Source organism: Strix uralensis, chromosome 27 (genome assembly GCF_047716275.1).
Source record: "Strix uralensis isolate ZFMK-TIS-50842 chromosome 27, bStrUra1, whole genome shotgun sequence".
Classification (NCBI taxonomy): domain Eukaryota; kingdom Metazoa; phylum Chordata; class Aves; order Strigiformes; family Strigidae; genus Strix; species Strix uralensis.
Genome location: NC_133998.1, coordinates 5,366,419 through 5,382,563, shown reverse-complemented (window position 1 = coordinate 5,382,563; position 16,145 = coordinate 5,366,419). Strand labels below are relative to the sequence as shown.

Below are 16,145 nucleotides of genomic sequence, written 5' to 3'. Positions count from 1 at the left end.
TGTTTCCACGTAAAAAAAGGTGCTGATGTAAACACATTTGGCCACACAAGGGATATTTAGTGCCACAGGAGTTATTCTGCTGCAAGAGGCACTTAAGTTTCTCTCTCTCTCTCTCTCCCCTGCCCTCCCAACCTGATCTGTCAGCTCCTACACGATATTGCTAATTGAAAGGGGTCTACCTGGAGGTTCTGTCCACAGTGCACCCCAAAGAAATAACTGAGTTCTAATAGCATTCAAATAGCAGCTTTGATCAATAAAAAGGCAATTCACCAGCTATTGAAAAACTCTGGAACTGAATGAAACTGCAAACAAGATGAGACATCAGTAATGCATGAGGCACGTACAATTACAGTGAGACAACTATGGGTCAGTAATGGAGAGACTCAACTGAAAACAAACACAAGAAGCAAGGCCTGTGGAAGCACAGAGTCCCTTACTTGAGGGGAGCTGCCAGGAGAGAAGCCTTGATTGGAGACAGGAGAGGTGGGAGACTGGTTGGCTGGGGATCCAGCATTACTGCGGTACTGCTGGAGTGAAGCCTACAGAACAACACAGAATTAAAGACCATGGGATTGATGGAAGGTTGGAAAATTATAAACTTCTGGCGTATACAGGTCGAGGAAGCTGGGAGAAACCATCCTCTTCAGCAGCTCTTGGCTATGTATGAAGACACAATTACTGTGAACAATGCCGCAAAAAGGAGAGAGTTAAGATATCAGCGGGGCATGGCCTTGTCTGACTGAATGGCTGAGAGCAGGGCAGTGCTGTTGTACAAGCAAAACTGTTGAAGCATTTTCTCACTGTTCTCAGTTACGTTCAATTAAAAAAAAAATAAAAATCTGGTCAGCCAACGATTTACAAAAAAGAAGTCTTGAAAGCTGGGAATAACTCGAAAATAATGTAATTTATTCTTCAATCCAACCGCCATACCCACACATTCTTAACCTGTGTTTACGCTGCTCTGGAAATCCTTCTCATATTACTCTGCCTAGTCTTAAACAGCCTCGGTGTTTATCAAGATTGAAGTGTAGAACCATGCAGACTGAAACCCTTCTCAAAGCTGCATTTTACCCCAGGACACGGAACAGACGTTGTCTGAGAATTCACATTATGTTTTGAAGGTTTATATTAGTTATATTTACATTGTTCTCAGTCGCCCTGAGAACACATTTTCAAAGATTTACCTTCTTTTAGTCATAAAGAACCCTGGATTTGAACAAATTAATAATCTTAATGGCATTTAAATAGAATGTTGCACTAATTAACATAAATAGTAAGAACTGCTCTTCTCATTATACTTCCTTTAGAAGCTAACAGATGACTGAGGAAAACCTGCAATCCAGTAGTTCTATGAAAAGGAGTAATTTAATCAGATAGCTTTGCAGCGGGGGAGAACGCTGCACTGCCAGTGCTTTCTGACACTGAATTCCCTACATCTCAACCAAATGTGTCCTAACCCTTTTTGCTATGCATTCCTACTTACACACTTTAAGCAGATGTCCGAACTACAGCAAAATGAATTTCAGCACTGCTTTATAAAAACTACATAAAAGCTGTCAGTGAGACTGTAACACAGCTCAAAAGGCTTTCCAATAAACTAGCTTTAAATTTAAAGTGTATTTATGTACGATTTCAGTTGCTTTAAAAGGTAAGCACAGCACCCTAAAAGTTAAGGTCATAAAGAAGTTTAGGATGAGGAAAGCAACACAGAAAGCAAAGAATGAAAATCAGAATCATCTGTACTGGAGGCTACGTATTAGAATCAAAACACTGGGCCACATTTTGAGTGGGTCGGTGTCCTTTCCACTGCTGGATTTGTCCTTCCCTCTTCCCCTTCCAACCCTGAAAGGGAAGCAGCTTCTTTCAAGAAGCACTTATCAGCACAAAGGGTTAAAAATTTCATCCACAAATTAAATCCACGATGAAGTGCTAGATCAATACACAATGGTTTGTTTCTTCTCATTCTCAAACCAGCTACTGTCACTAGGACACTACCAGGAGGACACAACATGTCAGACAACCAACATCCTACAGAGCAGGGCAGAATGAGCAGAGAACGAGCTGTGACATTCTTCCCTAACTGGCCTGTAACCCTGATCCTGCTCTGCCTTTTGGATTTTCATATGCTGAGACAGACAGAACATTTCATAACAGACCATGTTAAAACAAGCGAGAAAAGAAATCTGTCCATAAACCATTGGTGTGTGTATGTATACACTCCATTTCTTCTGGGCATCGCAAGGCAGCCAGAAATCCAATTTTTGAAGATAATAACATACGCTCAAAAATTCCTTAAAATGAAAGGGTTCTAAATATAGAAAGTTTAGGAAGTACCTGGTTCTCTCCAACTTTTGGAAAATGCTTGTTAGCAGGTTTCTTTATCTTTTAGGACTTTTCCTGTCAACGCCTCCGGTCTATAGCACACTGTAACATGGACTGTGTTGGGGGTGCACTGCACTTAACAGCCTGAAAACGTATCAGTGCAACGGCAGCAGCACGGTATGAAATAAAAGCTGATATATTTAAGCTGGTCTAATCAAACACAGAGTCATAAGGGACACGGTTTTATGAAACTACGGCCACCCTAAGCACAACTTAAACCCGAATTTTCCTCTATAAAACAGTGAAATGGGATTCAACCAAACCCATTCTGGGTCTACTTCAGACTCCGCCTAAGTGTAACACTTCTCAGGAGGGCTGTCCAGCTGGATCTCTGAGACCACGCTGTACGCTACCAGGCTTTCAAAGGGAAGCTCTACCGTTCTCAGCTGCGCCCCCGCTTACCGAGTTGATGTCTATTCCCATTGACGGTTGGGTCTGGCTACCCGGAGGTGACTGGGGGATGGAAGAAGGTACCGTGACGGAGAGTGGGGGGAGCTGTGTTCCTCGCTGTAAACCAGAGGTCTGCATTAAAGGAGTATTCTGAGGCAGGGTACTTGCCACCTGGGTCTGCTGCTGTTGCTGGGAAGTTGTCTGGGTAAAAAATGGATATGGGGGAAGCTGCTGCTCCAGAGACAATGCATCCATAGCCACGGCCTTGAAAAGAAGAACCAAAATCATCCATGTTGGCAGGTAACTCCCTTTATTTTTAAGAACATCAAGTTTCACACCAAGAGAACTGGACTATCTCATCTCGCATTTAAGAAATGTTACCTAAAGGTTCAGAAACAGTCAAGAACACGTTTCAAAAGACTTAATATCACCTCCAGTGTACAACGAACAAATGCTCTAGAAGTCCAGCTGAATGTCCAGCTCAGAAATTGATAACCCAGTCAGTCACGCAGTCACACTTATCAAATCAATTAAAAAAGCTGATTGAGCTTCTCTCGTGAATTAGAGAAATGTCTTTCAAATTTCAAAACTAACTTTGGGACAATACCCTTACAGAAAAGTGTCCTAATAGATGTTTTTCACCACGGTTCTAGAAAAGTGGAAGTAAAACCTGTCCCCTCTACAAACCTCTCCCTTTTTAAGACTCTGAATTAATGAAAACATTTGAAGAAGAAAATTACAGAACGAAAGAGATGAAGTTACAGCCAGCTTCTCCCTAGGTAAAATAATAAATCCAAGATTGAAAAATTTTAATTCTCCAAGTAAGTTCCTACCTGAGTAATTGGTGACAAAGGGGAAAGCGTAGGAGACATTTGCTGTGACTGTGGTCGTCTTGAGTCTGCGCTCAACGAGAGGGGGCTGACGGCTGGCTGACGGTGCTGCTGGGAAGGGGCCGGCGTCGTCGTCATTCCTGCCAGGAAGGAACAAACCAGCTTAAACAGGAACACGGCACTGGTTTATTGATACTTGTATGGAGGTAATTACCGAAACGATGAAAAATGAATGGTGTAAGTGGACAACCACTTAATGCAAAGTGCTTGAATGCGCCTCAGCCAATCAGGCGGAAACTCGTTAGCTAATTCGCAATTAATTTTGTCAGGCTGAAGAGCATCAGGATGAGAGGAAGATCCCTGTGGTTTATCCTGGACCAAAACCAGTCCTGGTTGTTCAGGTTCATGCACAAATATGGACTTGAAATTGAAACAGGCAGAGCATCTCCAGTGCTTTACAGAAACCATAGGTGTTGTTCTCGCACCCCTCCCGGGCTGCACACGTTGGACCCGGGAAAAGCACGTCCTGCTCTATTTGTAAGGGCTCAAACTTCAGGAGAAAGATAACAGATCATGTAACGAGGCTTATCAGAGGGCACCTGAGATATGGGAACTTCCTCCCAGTCCTTAAAGGGAGCTACAGGAAAGCTGGGGAGGGACTCTTTATCAGGGGGAGTAGGGGTAGGATGAGGGGCAATGGTTTTAAACTGAAAGAGGGGAGATTTAGATGAGATATAAGGAAGAAATTCTTCCCTGTGAGGGTGGGGAGGCCCTGGCACAGGTTGCCCAGAGAAGCTGTGGCTGCCCCCTCCCTGGAAGGGTTCAAGGCCAGGTTGGACGGTGGGAGGTGTCCCTGCCCATGGCAGAGGGGTGGGACTGGATGGGCTTTAAGGTCCCTCCCAACACAAACCGTTCTGTGATTCTATGATATTATAAAAGCAAACACCTATTTAGGAAAATGCAGCAGAAAAACTGGTTACACAGGAAGTACTCCATTTTTAATAGCATACCTGGGCACAGGAAGGCAGGAAATATCCTTCACACTCTAAAGAGTCATGACCTAGGCAGGGGGTAGTGATAAACAATTCAAGTATTGTAATTTTCTTCAAATTCAAGACAAAAATCTGGAAGTTTTGAAACCCCTCCTATTTTCTGCCTTACCCTAGAGGAACCGAGACACCCTGGAAAGTGATTTCAGGACAATCTAGCTAGTGAGCTGTTCTTCCTGAGCTGCCAGAAAGGAGGAATTCACAAGAGCCTGCAAGCTCCTAGGCACTTGGCAAATGTTCAAGGCTTCCAGGCAGGCTGCCAGGGAGCCAGGAAGTCCAGGCTGCCAAGGAGCCAGCAGGCAAACTGGCTCAAACCGCGCAGATTCTGAAGACTGCCTGGCTTCCCCTGCCATGTTTTCAAAATCAACACCGTCTCACGGAACATGTCAGCGAACTGACAAACCCAAATGCACAAACGTGGAGTCTTCAATGGCTGGCTGTTCTTTGTAACCTGACAGGTGTTTGTTTCCCCACCTTTTCTTGGGGCTGCTGAGGACAGGCCTGTGCAACGCACAGAGCTCCTGCAAAAGGTTCAAAAGCCTTTACATTTTCTGCTAAAGAGCTAGAAGATAAAGAGAGGCAAGGACAGTTTGGACAAAATCAGTTAAAAAAGCACCAAACACTGACTATGCCAATGATTAAACTATGGGATAGTCTCCAAAAGAGAAGCAGGAAAATCATCAATGAGTGTATCTTTTTAATTTGTTATGTCTTTGATAGATCAGGAAATGTTTTCAAAGCAATTATATACTTACCAGTTTGGTTTTACACCGTTTACTTTGCTAATTATGGGTACGGCAGAAAATGTAGCGACCCAATCTGGCCTAACTCCATGCAAGTAGGTTGTTTCTTTTTATACACAGGATAATGCTCTCAGCACAGGCTCGCTAAGTTCTACTTGTGTGACAGCCCACCTCTGAAACTTTGTGTAGTTTCTTTTGAGACCAGAAAACTTGTTAAAGGATGCTGAAAGCTGCTGACCTACTCTGTACTCAAACAGTTAAGCTGTCTTCTTGCTTCATTCTTAAATATAACTGTTCAGTCATAACACTACATGAACCTGATTAGAATTATTTCCTTTTCCCAATATATAAGAGGATTTTTAAGTGGGTGAGGGAAGCCGGCCTAACACAGGAAATATACTTGTATTTTTGGATACAATGCCTCATTTCTATTCTAGGAATCAACTGACTGCAACTGTCACTGACAATAAAAAAATGCAACCCTCTTCACAACTATTTGAGTATGACCCAGTGAAATTATTTAAAAAAATAACAATCACCAGGCTATTTGCCCATAATGTTACACATCCTGAAATTACCAGGTGACCAGTACAAATAATACAAATTACCACATGGCAAATAATATTTGTTTGTAGGTTGTTTTCTTTTTTTTTTTTTTAATAAAATTATCAGTATTGCCAAAGTCCAAAAACCCCAACAAACATAACTCAGACTTGCCACGCTGAACAGCTCAAACAGATGCAACACTCGAGAAGAATCTGCAACAAAAACTACACGGCTCAGAAGGCAACAATTTCAACACAAAGGCACCACAGCGAGAGCTGTGAGAAATTCAGGTGTGCACTTGGTATCATTTCCTAAAGCCCCGCTACATTATGTAGCCTGTATATTCAGGATATTTTCAAAACTTAAGCAGTCCAGCTTACAAAACCTAGGGCGCCCTGTAAAGTCTCCGACATTATTCTTGATTGCTCAAAAGAGAAAATCTGCTTCAGATGAAGCAAGCAACGTTCTCTCTCCAAAAGAATCCTCACACTGAAAAAAAGCCATTTTACAGGAATGAAAACAAAAGGCCTACTGAAGATTTTTCATAACACAAGTGCTGTTGGGGTTAAGTACGATGAATTACAAGGGAGGCACGCTTTGGATGCTAGTCTCTCCCGATGTCCTTTGCATAAAATAAACCAAAAAAAGGCCAAAAAAAGCAGATTTGGGCACCAAGAACATAAGAAAAACGAAAGACAATTTGTAAGTCATATAACTAAATACAGCTTTCTCACTTTTTCATACAGAAATGGCTTGATAAAACTTGTTTACAAAGAAATGTCAATCAACAGTGACGTGCAATTACCTCTCAGACAAAACAGTACTACCCAGCAATGCGACTTCCATAATTTAACACAAGTGACATATTATGGACAATCTGTAATAGCACCTGAGTTATGATCTTACCCTGATTGGCAGTGCTGATGCCCAAGTGAGTCAGATTGGCAGCAAGATTTCCGGTACTATTGGAGCTACTCAGGGCTGGGAATGTGGATTCCTCAGGATCTAACGGTGTTGGGAGAGGGGAAGGGAAATGGATGTTTGTCAGGTCTGGCAGGGAGCCACCTGTGTTATGCGTAGCAGGAATCAGTGTTGTAGTGTTTTCCTGGTCAGCTGATGGAAAGATGCTAAATAAGGGAGAGAGGGGAGGAAAAAAAAAAAAAAAGAAAAAAAAAAAAAGACATCTCAATTTCAGCCTGGACAGATCTTTATAAAGTCTTTTTAAAAAAGGAAGGTGCCATATACAGAACTAGATATTGTCTATCTGATGAACCAGAGATGTAATAGCCAATGGGTCACTCAGAGAGGTTCTGGCTTCTCTTGTATCTACTGCAGTGCTATAGCGTCCGAGGGCTTTTCAGAAAACTCAAAAGCAAGAGGACATTCAATATACAACATTCTTTCTTAAAGATGTCAATGCTCTTTAAAAAAAAAGTTGCTCAAAACTTACTTGATTCCTGGAACTTCACATGATTTAGGTCTTGATGACCCAGTCTAAAACAGAAGGAAGACATTTTTAAAGGCAAAGATACTGCTAGAAATTAATGCTTAGGATATATTTCAATTAGTAAGTTTTATTTAATTTAATACATTTCTTCAGAAGAGCTATTCTTCAACACAAGAGCTCCATGAAGCTCTTAGAAGATATTTGTAACCTTTTTTGCTTTATTGACACAACAAGGCTTAAATTTAAAAAGTTTCTCCTGATACAATCAAACATCTGCATGGGCACATACATCTAAAGTGCCTGGTCTAATGTTTAGTGATTTGTTGCTAAATACAGCACCTCTAATCGCTGCAAGTAGTTTGGTTTGGTTTGACAATATTTAGAGCATTAATTTACTTAAATAAATTTAGAAAATAACATCTCTACACTTTGAAATGTAAGATTCCTACCTTTTTAGTGTCCCATCCCTGCTTAGAGAGGGTTTTGTCTGCCTCAGAGGTGGTTTCCTCCATTCCAGGGACAGTCAGTAATAAAACTAAAAAATGAGAACAAAAGGAATCATATCACTATATTAAGCTTCTCAGTAAGAAGTTTTCAGATTGGAAGTTTAAGCATTTGAAAGCTCTGAAGTAACCTATTATCAATGAATATGAAACAGTGGCACTCTAGTGTTATGAGATCAAAATTATAAAAAAAAAGAACACCAGAAAAGACTAAAATTGTATTTAATTAGCAAGGAGACATTATCAGCTTCCAAAAAAATCCCAAATAACGCTTAAAAAAAAAAATCTGGCCTCCAATTTAGTCTGTTTATATCTAAATGGAAGAGTGTATCTTGGGACCTAGTTCTTCCTCTCTCTTGCATTTCGCACAAGCGATGTACACCCGGCACATCGAACCAGTGGCCAACAGGACAATTCCAGTGGGGAAAAACCCGGATCATCTCCCCCGGGATAGAGAAACGCTATAAAGCTGGTACTTCTCCATCTCCCAAGCACGTTTGTTTGCTCAAAGCGGCAAACAACTGTTTCATCATCCTAATAGCAAGGTGACAAAAAACATCCAAAGAAAGCCCCGTCAGAGAGGTGTATCAACAGAAGCCTTCCCATTGATGACTATAAATCTGTACTTATGTAATCCTTTTAAGATGATCATTATTTAATGTTTTACAGCTCTAGAAATATATGGAATAGCCTCTGAGTGTTGCACGTTCCCCTGTCTCTGGGTGGCTGTTTAAGGATTATATTTCTCTACACAGATTTAAGAGTTTTTCATGTATTTCTTGAGCTGACAGCAGGAACAAGGGCCAGCAGAGGGCACCAGAATTGTTAGTGCCGGAGGGCTGTGCTGCTCCAGCTTGTAACTGCAAATGTTATCAGAGCACTGTTTGTAAGTGTTGCCTCTGCGGGTGTATTCACCAGCGACCTCAATCCCATAAATAAAAACTAGATTAAGTCTTGCTGCTTTACGATATTGTATCACTGACCATGAAATGCCTGTGATCTCTACACTTGTCTAGGCGTTACTACAAATGGCAAACCTCTAGTAGTGCTGAGGGCAGTCTAACCACCAGAGTCCCCCAAGCCCAGATTACTTTTCCCCATAAAGCAAGGTCTTAGAACGTTTTCCTGAACCTCGTATTCTGTTGTTCTATCTCAGCTCTGTATAATCTTTTCTTTATTTCAGTACCCAGAAGAGTACAAGTGGTCCTTTGTTCCAATTCCTGTGTAACAATCTAGAAAGCGTTATGCACACACGCATTTATAGAAGGAGATGAACACCAATACACGTGGATATAATCTGAAGTACAATGCTTTGAATGTTACAAATATTTTTATTGTTTACCTCTTTTCTGCTGCATGTCCTGTGACCCTCCTGAAAAGGATTCTTGTTGAGTTGGAGTCATAGTACTCTGGTGCAAGGCAGAATCAGAATTTGTCCTGAAAGGCAAAAAAATATTTTTATTGTCAGTTTCTCTAAATAAAAGAATGCTTAATCTCAGATAAATGTAACCAACTCAGTGAAACGTGAATGTTCTGCATTAAAAAAACAAAATCTATACATGGCATATACCAGGCACAATTTCCTTGTGCAACAATCAATTCGCGGAACAAATTAGTTCAAGTTTGAAGAACAATTGTTTCATTAATGGGATTGAGAGGAATACAGGATAAATTGGTTGCCATTGTTAGAAAATAATTTGATATGCTTTGTTAAGATTATGCATGATCAAATAACAATTTTTAGGTTGAAAGCTGCTTATACATACTTTGGTTATACTAGTCTTTGAAAAGCAAGCGTCCCTGTTTCATAGGGAGGGAAAACGACTGGTTCAGGATGCAAGTATGTCGTGGAGATGGGAACCTCCACGGGCAACACATCCCCCGTGATGAGCCATCCTTGGAGTGGGAATGTAGGCCACCACACAGGCAACTCGGCACCTCGAGTGGCAGGAGCACGAGGGGTAGGAACAGGCAACTCAGTGCTCCTTTCCACTCAAACTAACCCAGTTTCTGCGCAGTGAGAAATATCCAAGTCTCTTACAACTCAACAATTCTGAGGTATGCCTTGGAACATCTGGCAATATTTACCTTTGAAAAGATCACATTAGCTGACACACCTTAATTTTAAAAGCGGGTCATCTAAAAGAATAAGCATAATAGAAGAAAAAAAATCAATTTCTAAATTCAGGAAGGCATGGCAATTCAGATGACCAGCTGCTGGGGGAACAATAAAGGCCTTTGTTGCACATGAAAGTGCTGCCGTATCAGAGAACACAGCCCAGCTACTAACACACACGCACACGATTGTGCTACCAACCTTCTCCAGCTCGTGTCTGACGGAGGTGACAGATACACAGTGCCGTACGGACAGCTGTCCACGTGATTCCATCAGTTAAGGAGAACAACTCCACTTTCTCACTTAAGTGGGAGGCCTATTTGAAATCTTTTCCTACAGAATAATTCAAACTACCCCGTCAGAACCTCTAAGCTCAGATGAGAAAGGCAAGCAGACTCTCTATGGGGAACATACTGACTTTAAAAGGACACTCCAAATATTATCTGGGTTGTTGTAATGTTTAAGCAACAGGACAACCATCCTCCTTCTGAGCATCTAACTCCTCCCTGAGAAGCCATCGTCTCTCCTCTCTCCCACTCACACATCCCCTTTAGCCCCATCAAGCCAGTCTGACTGCGGCACATTTTAAGCCAGTCAGAAATAATAAGCTAATTCATTTTTCGCAAATGACAAGAAGAAATAGCGCTTGGCAAATGCTAAACTGATGAATCAACTTGTAATAAAATATACAATGAACTACAAAGAATGATTCTCGTTTGGATTTACTCAGTTCTGAAGGGAAACTCAGTTTCACCAAGACTGCCTTGTCTTTTCCATCAAAGGATCTCAATCTCTCTCAGCTTCACATGTATCATTATCTCCACTTAGAGCTGAGGAAACAGAAAGGTAAATGCTTACTTTACAGAATAGTAGGTATTTATAGACTAGATCACAGTTCAGAAAAAGCTGATGACATTAACCGAGATGGGAAGCAACTCTGCTGACAGGTGAGGAGGGGAGGAAGAAGGGGACTGTAAAAACTGAAAACTGTGAGACTGTTGAAAAGGAAGGCGTTTGCTGCCAGCTCACGAACCAAAGGATATTTGTCTTCCATGTTTATCCACAGAGAGAGGGCGTCGATGCGGGGAGCCGAGACGGTTTCTGTCACGATACACTCTGTCCACCAGACCGTGATGCCGAGTTGTTCTGCTCGTGTCCAACCCCGACGACTGAAAAGGAGTCTGAGAGAGACACATGAAGTTATAAGCAGAAAAACACATGCGGGAGCAGTCTGCCCAGAAGCTATTCATACTGTATGCAAGGCTGTGTTATTCTAAGAAATGAAACTCAAAAAAAAGAGATGGACAAGTGTAACCATGTAAATTTTCCCTCCACCAACGTTTTCACTATAGCCATGGAAAGCAATTACCAAGGCTATCTCTTCCAGACAGAGATTAGAGACAAGTGGAGGCAGACCATGCTAGACCTGCCCTCTCATAAATCAGCACTGCTCTCCAACCTTCATATCTCTAAAATCCCACAAGTGAGTGTGGCAGGGAGCCTACCGACAGCGGCTGTTTACATTCCCTCGGCGTAGCATGCAGCATGCATCCAGAAGGAACATGCTGACAACCAGAGCTGAAACTACAAGGGCAGGAGATGCAGGAAGAAGATGCACAGTGAGCCTAACGTTCACCAGAACACGCCGTGTTCTCTCAAAACTTCCTTTCACCCCTCCTTTCAGCATAATTATTTTAAGGGGACACTGATAGAATTGAAAGAAAAAGAAAAGCAGTTTCCTTCCTCCTCTGTCTAGAAAAAGTTACGGCATCCAATGTTTTTTAAGTGATTTTCATTTCATTCAGGTTGCACAGTGAACCAAGGTGGGTTGATTCCACCTTGAACCTTATCGGTGCCGATATCTTGAGAGCGTTTACTTGTCAGCAAATAGTTTCGGAGTACGAGGATGGCAGAGAAAGGACAGGGAAGATGAATTCCCAGGCTAAATTGGAAAACTTCTACATTTTCCAAAGCCCTTCCCAGTGTATACCTGCGGGGGGGGAAAAGGAAGTACCGAATGGTCAACCTCTACTCATACTTCAACAGCAATATATGGGTCTCTGGGGGAAAAAAAGCTACACAGTCTTCCACTCCTTGCCAATGTGAACAGCTTTGCTGAGTCCCTCAACACCATCTGTTTGGAAATCCAAAATTTCCTCCTCCATTCAGGTGCTGCACGTGGCAAATGCACTGTCCTGTCTGCCAAGCCATGAAACCATCTGGCTTCCACATTATTCTTTTTTACCTTTTTTTTTTTTTTTTAAGTGTCCAGCTTTTGCTGTTTAAATTACTATCTCTAAAAAGTTTTACATTAATTTTTAAATGTTTTGTTTGTAATAATTTTTTAAAGAGTCTTTCTACTATTTTAAACTCTTTTCTCTTTAGCAAATATTAGTCTCCTGTCCCTCTATGCACACACAACCTGTGTTAATATAAATGGATGCAAAGTGGCTGTGGTGTTTATTTTCTCGTTCCAGGGCCAACACTTTATATTCAGCAGAATATTGCTTAAGTCAACATGGGATTAGCAAGAGAGCACAGTGACTTTTTACTGTACTCTCAGCCATTAGGATCGTGGTGTTTTGCTTCAGTTCCTTAGTAAGTATAATTTTCTTCTATGAAGACGTAGAAACCTCAAGTCATAGCATCTCAATTTTAAGTAATTTAAGTTAAAGCATGATGGTTTAATCCCTGCTGAAAACACTAAACAACGATCTAGTTTCACCTAACTGGTACCACACAGAACTGGGAATATTCATAAATCCAAAACAACAACAAAAAGGCCTCACTTTTCCCTGTACAGTTGCTACATCAATTCTACCCCAAAAGGCAGCAAAATTTGCAAATACATGCGTGCTTGGAAGGTCAACAGGAAAAGCAATTTCCTATGCCAGTGGTCTCAACCACAACGTTACTAAAAAAGGAGAAGCCAGTCTGAAGCATGCAGGACACAGACCTCACCTGGAATTTAAAAGGAAGCCAATGCATATGAGTACACAGACAAAAAGTTGAATGCAAGAATAGTTATTCCTTAAGTTTTCCCTTTTTGGGGGCATAACTTCCATATTAAAAACACAACAGAAATCTAATTTGAGTGCAAGAGTGGCACAAGTAAACATGGGCCATGCCCTGTCACAGGGCTACAATTTATAGAGCGAGGAATTTTTGGGTAATGCTGTTCTCTGGCTTTCCAGGAACAAAGATCCCAAGTGAATCTCTAACTTGCTTAGGGAAAGCAGAAAAGAGTATAAACACTTGAGAAAATGGGTATCTCCTCCAACAAGTCTGGCTTCCCTCAGCAACCATCCCATGAAACCTAGTCTGGTCCAAACACCAGGCAAGGTGCCTTCATTAAAATCCCAACCCTGCAGGGCACGTGATACTTAACTACAGTAAACAACCGTGATTAAAAAAAAAAGAACAGATCCCAGCATCAATTTTATTTAGAAAATGAAGAACTAGAACTGCTTCTCTCCCGTGAAAAACACTCAAGGATTTGAGATCAGAACCAAAACTCCACAAAACATTAAAAATAATTAAACTAAATACTCACAGACAGGAAGGAAAAAGCTCAGTGCTCTAAAGCAACAGTGTCCCTTTAAGATTTATCAAGACATTGACTTAAATCAAAACAAGCAAGGTGGATGAGGGGCAAAGAGGAGTGGTACCTACTGACAGTTTACATTTCGGTGCCTCCTGGTGACAAGCAGCATTTGGGTAATCATTCTGCCTTTCCCGATGGAGTTTAACATGCAAGCTAAGTGCACATGCTCAGAGACTGCTTAAATCACAGGCCAAGACAGTGCCAAATAAACCACCGTCTGCATCAACTTAATCCCCCATAAATCATAAGTAATCACATGACAGACCATAGCAAGTCCAGGGAGTCTGTACAGGAATTATTATGCATGTTCCAAACTGGGATGCATGGCAAAACCTGTATTTATGTGACAGACCATAACTCCTTTGGAGCTGGGACGGTGAATCAAATAAATACTGTGCATACCAGAAAAAAGTGTAACATGTGCGAAAATACGTATCTACCTGGGCAAAGAGTACACCAGTCCTAAATACGTATTTGCACAAACCTAAATACTTGTTTACCAAAGAGACAGGAACTGCTCCAAAGGCTTCTGCCAGAGCTCCGTTGTGCTGTAAAATGCAAAGAACCAAGATTCTCAGACACTAACGCTCTCACCAGAGACAACCAGACAGGCTTCACCTGATCGGCACATCGTACAAGTATCTTTTGGCAATTTCATCATATTTTAGCTTAAAATTGAAAAACCTGGAAAGCATTCAACGCTGATACAAATACCTGGGTTTATTTTGTTGCTTGCCACCATTTGTTATCTGTAATAGTATCAACTTCGGATGTGTGTGTGTGTGTGTGTGTGTGTGTGAAAAAAATGTATAAAAATCTGGAGTTTAAAGACAATGTGCTTCTGTATCCTCCTCCAGTCATTCACAAATCTTTGAACATTCACTTTCAAGCACTGGTAGTTTCAGGACTAAAAGAGTCTATGTAATAACCATCAGTAATGGCCATCAAGACAAAAATACTGAAATACTATTGCTTAAAAAGAACAGCAAATATGAACCTCCTTACAAGAAAACTGAAGACAAAATCTTGAAGAGACCAGACACTTGTGGAGTAAGACTAAGGACTTCATAACATTACAAACCTCCGCACTGTATTGCCTAAAGGCAACCAGATTAAAATAGACGTTTGCTTCTCCTCTTGCACAAGGTTCAAGATTTTAACCACCACAAATTCAGCTGCCTACATGTATTTCAAAAGGCATAGTTAGAGGATGTCATCGATAGTTTCACCATATTTATTAAGCCAGCCTTCATCAGCAAACCGCAAGCTGCAAAATTTAATTCTTACCACATCCTTGTGAGAGAAAATGTAAATGTTACAAAAGGAAAGGAAAACTAATGCAGAAATTTTAATTATTTTGAGAACCTTGTAATCAACTAACAAGTCCCAAAAATATCCTATCCCCTAATTCTATCCACTGTACAACATCTTCTGTCCAAACACGCTTACTAACAGCAAAATATTCACATAAAGCACTGATTTTCTGTTTACAGTGCATTACCTCTGGAGTCACAACGGCAGGGAATAAAAAATAAAGCCAGTACACCCCTACATTTACTTTTCAGCCAGCCCAAAGAAAACTGACTATTCTGATACCGGTTTGTGTCCCACTCCCCCTTCTCCTCTCCTAAAATCCATGCATTACTCCCACGGAACATGCACGCCACCGTCGTGTACCTTCTTCCACACCATCGTGCCTTATTCGCTTCCACTTTTGCTTTGAGCCTACAGTATCTTCACAGAAGCTTTCATTATGAATTTGGTACTGAACAAAAAAACCACCCCCCACCACCATGAATATTCACTGACAAAGAAATGGCATCACCTCTGCGTATTCCTGACACAAAAGCATCACGACTGGGGACTGGAGAACTAATACCTAACACCAGATACATCCAATACAAAAATCTCTACACGTCCCATACACAACTATACTCCATTCCAAAAGAGCGAAAATTTTTAAAACTGTGATCTCCCGAGGCTGTGGTGCTATGTTCTGAACCAGCAGCTAGTTCATGGTCTCCTGTGAGGAAAAAATAGCATCCAGGCACAGCATTAATCAACAAAAAAGAAAAAAAGAAACACCCTATTAAACTCACCTGGAAGGGGAGATCCATGGCACTGTTTCCAATCTGATTCACATTTGGCAGTGACCCACCGTAGTACTGGCCACGACTCTGTCCCAGTTGCAAATATTGGGTTTTCTGCAGCTGTAACTAAAAGAAAAGGAGTAGGAAAGTGTAAGGGCAACTCATTTATTTTTCAACTGTTTTAACTGACTCGACACCATGTCCGTTATCACCGAGAACGGATACCGTCTATAAACAGCAGGAATTCAACTTCTGCGAGCGAACGTCAACCTTCTCCACAAAAGCACGGTTGGCAAACTGCCATGTTAGGTCTTGTGTGATAGCGTAAGGTGATGGAAGAAAAATCAACTCCATAGCCAGCAATCGTATTCAATTTCCAACAAATAACCACCACGTGAAACCACATGGTTCTTATGTCACCTGCTATTCTGAAAACCAGGACGTA

General features: G+C 41.3%; 1 protein-coding gene across 5 annotated transcripts in view; it reads right to left on the bottom strand.

The window, feature by feature from the left end:
• Positions 1 to 16,145, bottom strand: part of CRTC1 (CREB regulated transcription coactivator 1) — a 49,992-nt gene that overhangs the window by 14,145 nt on the left and 19,702 nt on the right. For 3 of the 5 annotated variants that reach the window (XM_074851781.1, XM_074851778.1, XM_074851779.1), the window contains exons 2-12: positions 15,710 to 15,826; positions 14,111 to 14,158; positions 11,050 to 11,187; positions 10,208 to 10,269; positions 9,233 to 9,327; positions 7,837 to 7,922; positions 7,391 to 7,434; positions 6,847 to 7,067; positions 3,606 to 3,742; positions 2,785 to 3,036; positions 438 to 539 (exon numbers count right to left, since the gene is read on the bottom strand). In XM_074851781.1, coding sequence (XP_074707882.1) covers positions 438 to 539; positions 2,785 to 3,036; positions 3,606 to 3,742; positions 6,847 to 7,067; positions 7,391 to 7,434; positions 7,837 to 7,922; positions 9,233 to 9,327; positions 10,208 to 10,269; positions 11,050 to 11,187; positions 14,111 to 14,158; positions 15,710 to 15,826 — 1,302 coding nt within the window. The remainder of the gene's footprint in view (positions 1 to 437; positions 540 to 2,784; positions 3,037 to 3,605; positions 3,743 to 6,846; positions 7,068 to 7,390; positions 7,435 to 7,836; positions 7,923 to 9,232; positions 9,328 to 10,207; positions 10,270 to 11,049; positions 11,188 to 14,110; positions 14,159 to 15,709; positions 15,827 to 16,145) is intronic. The other 2 variants (XM_074851780.1, XM_074851776.1) reach the window with 2 other exon arrangements.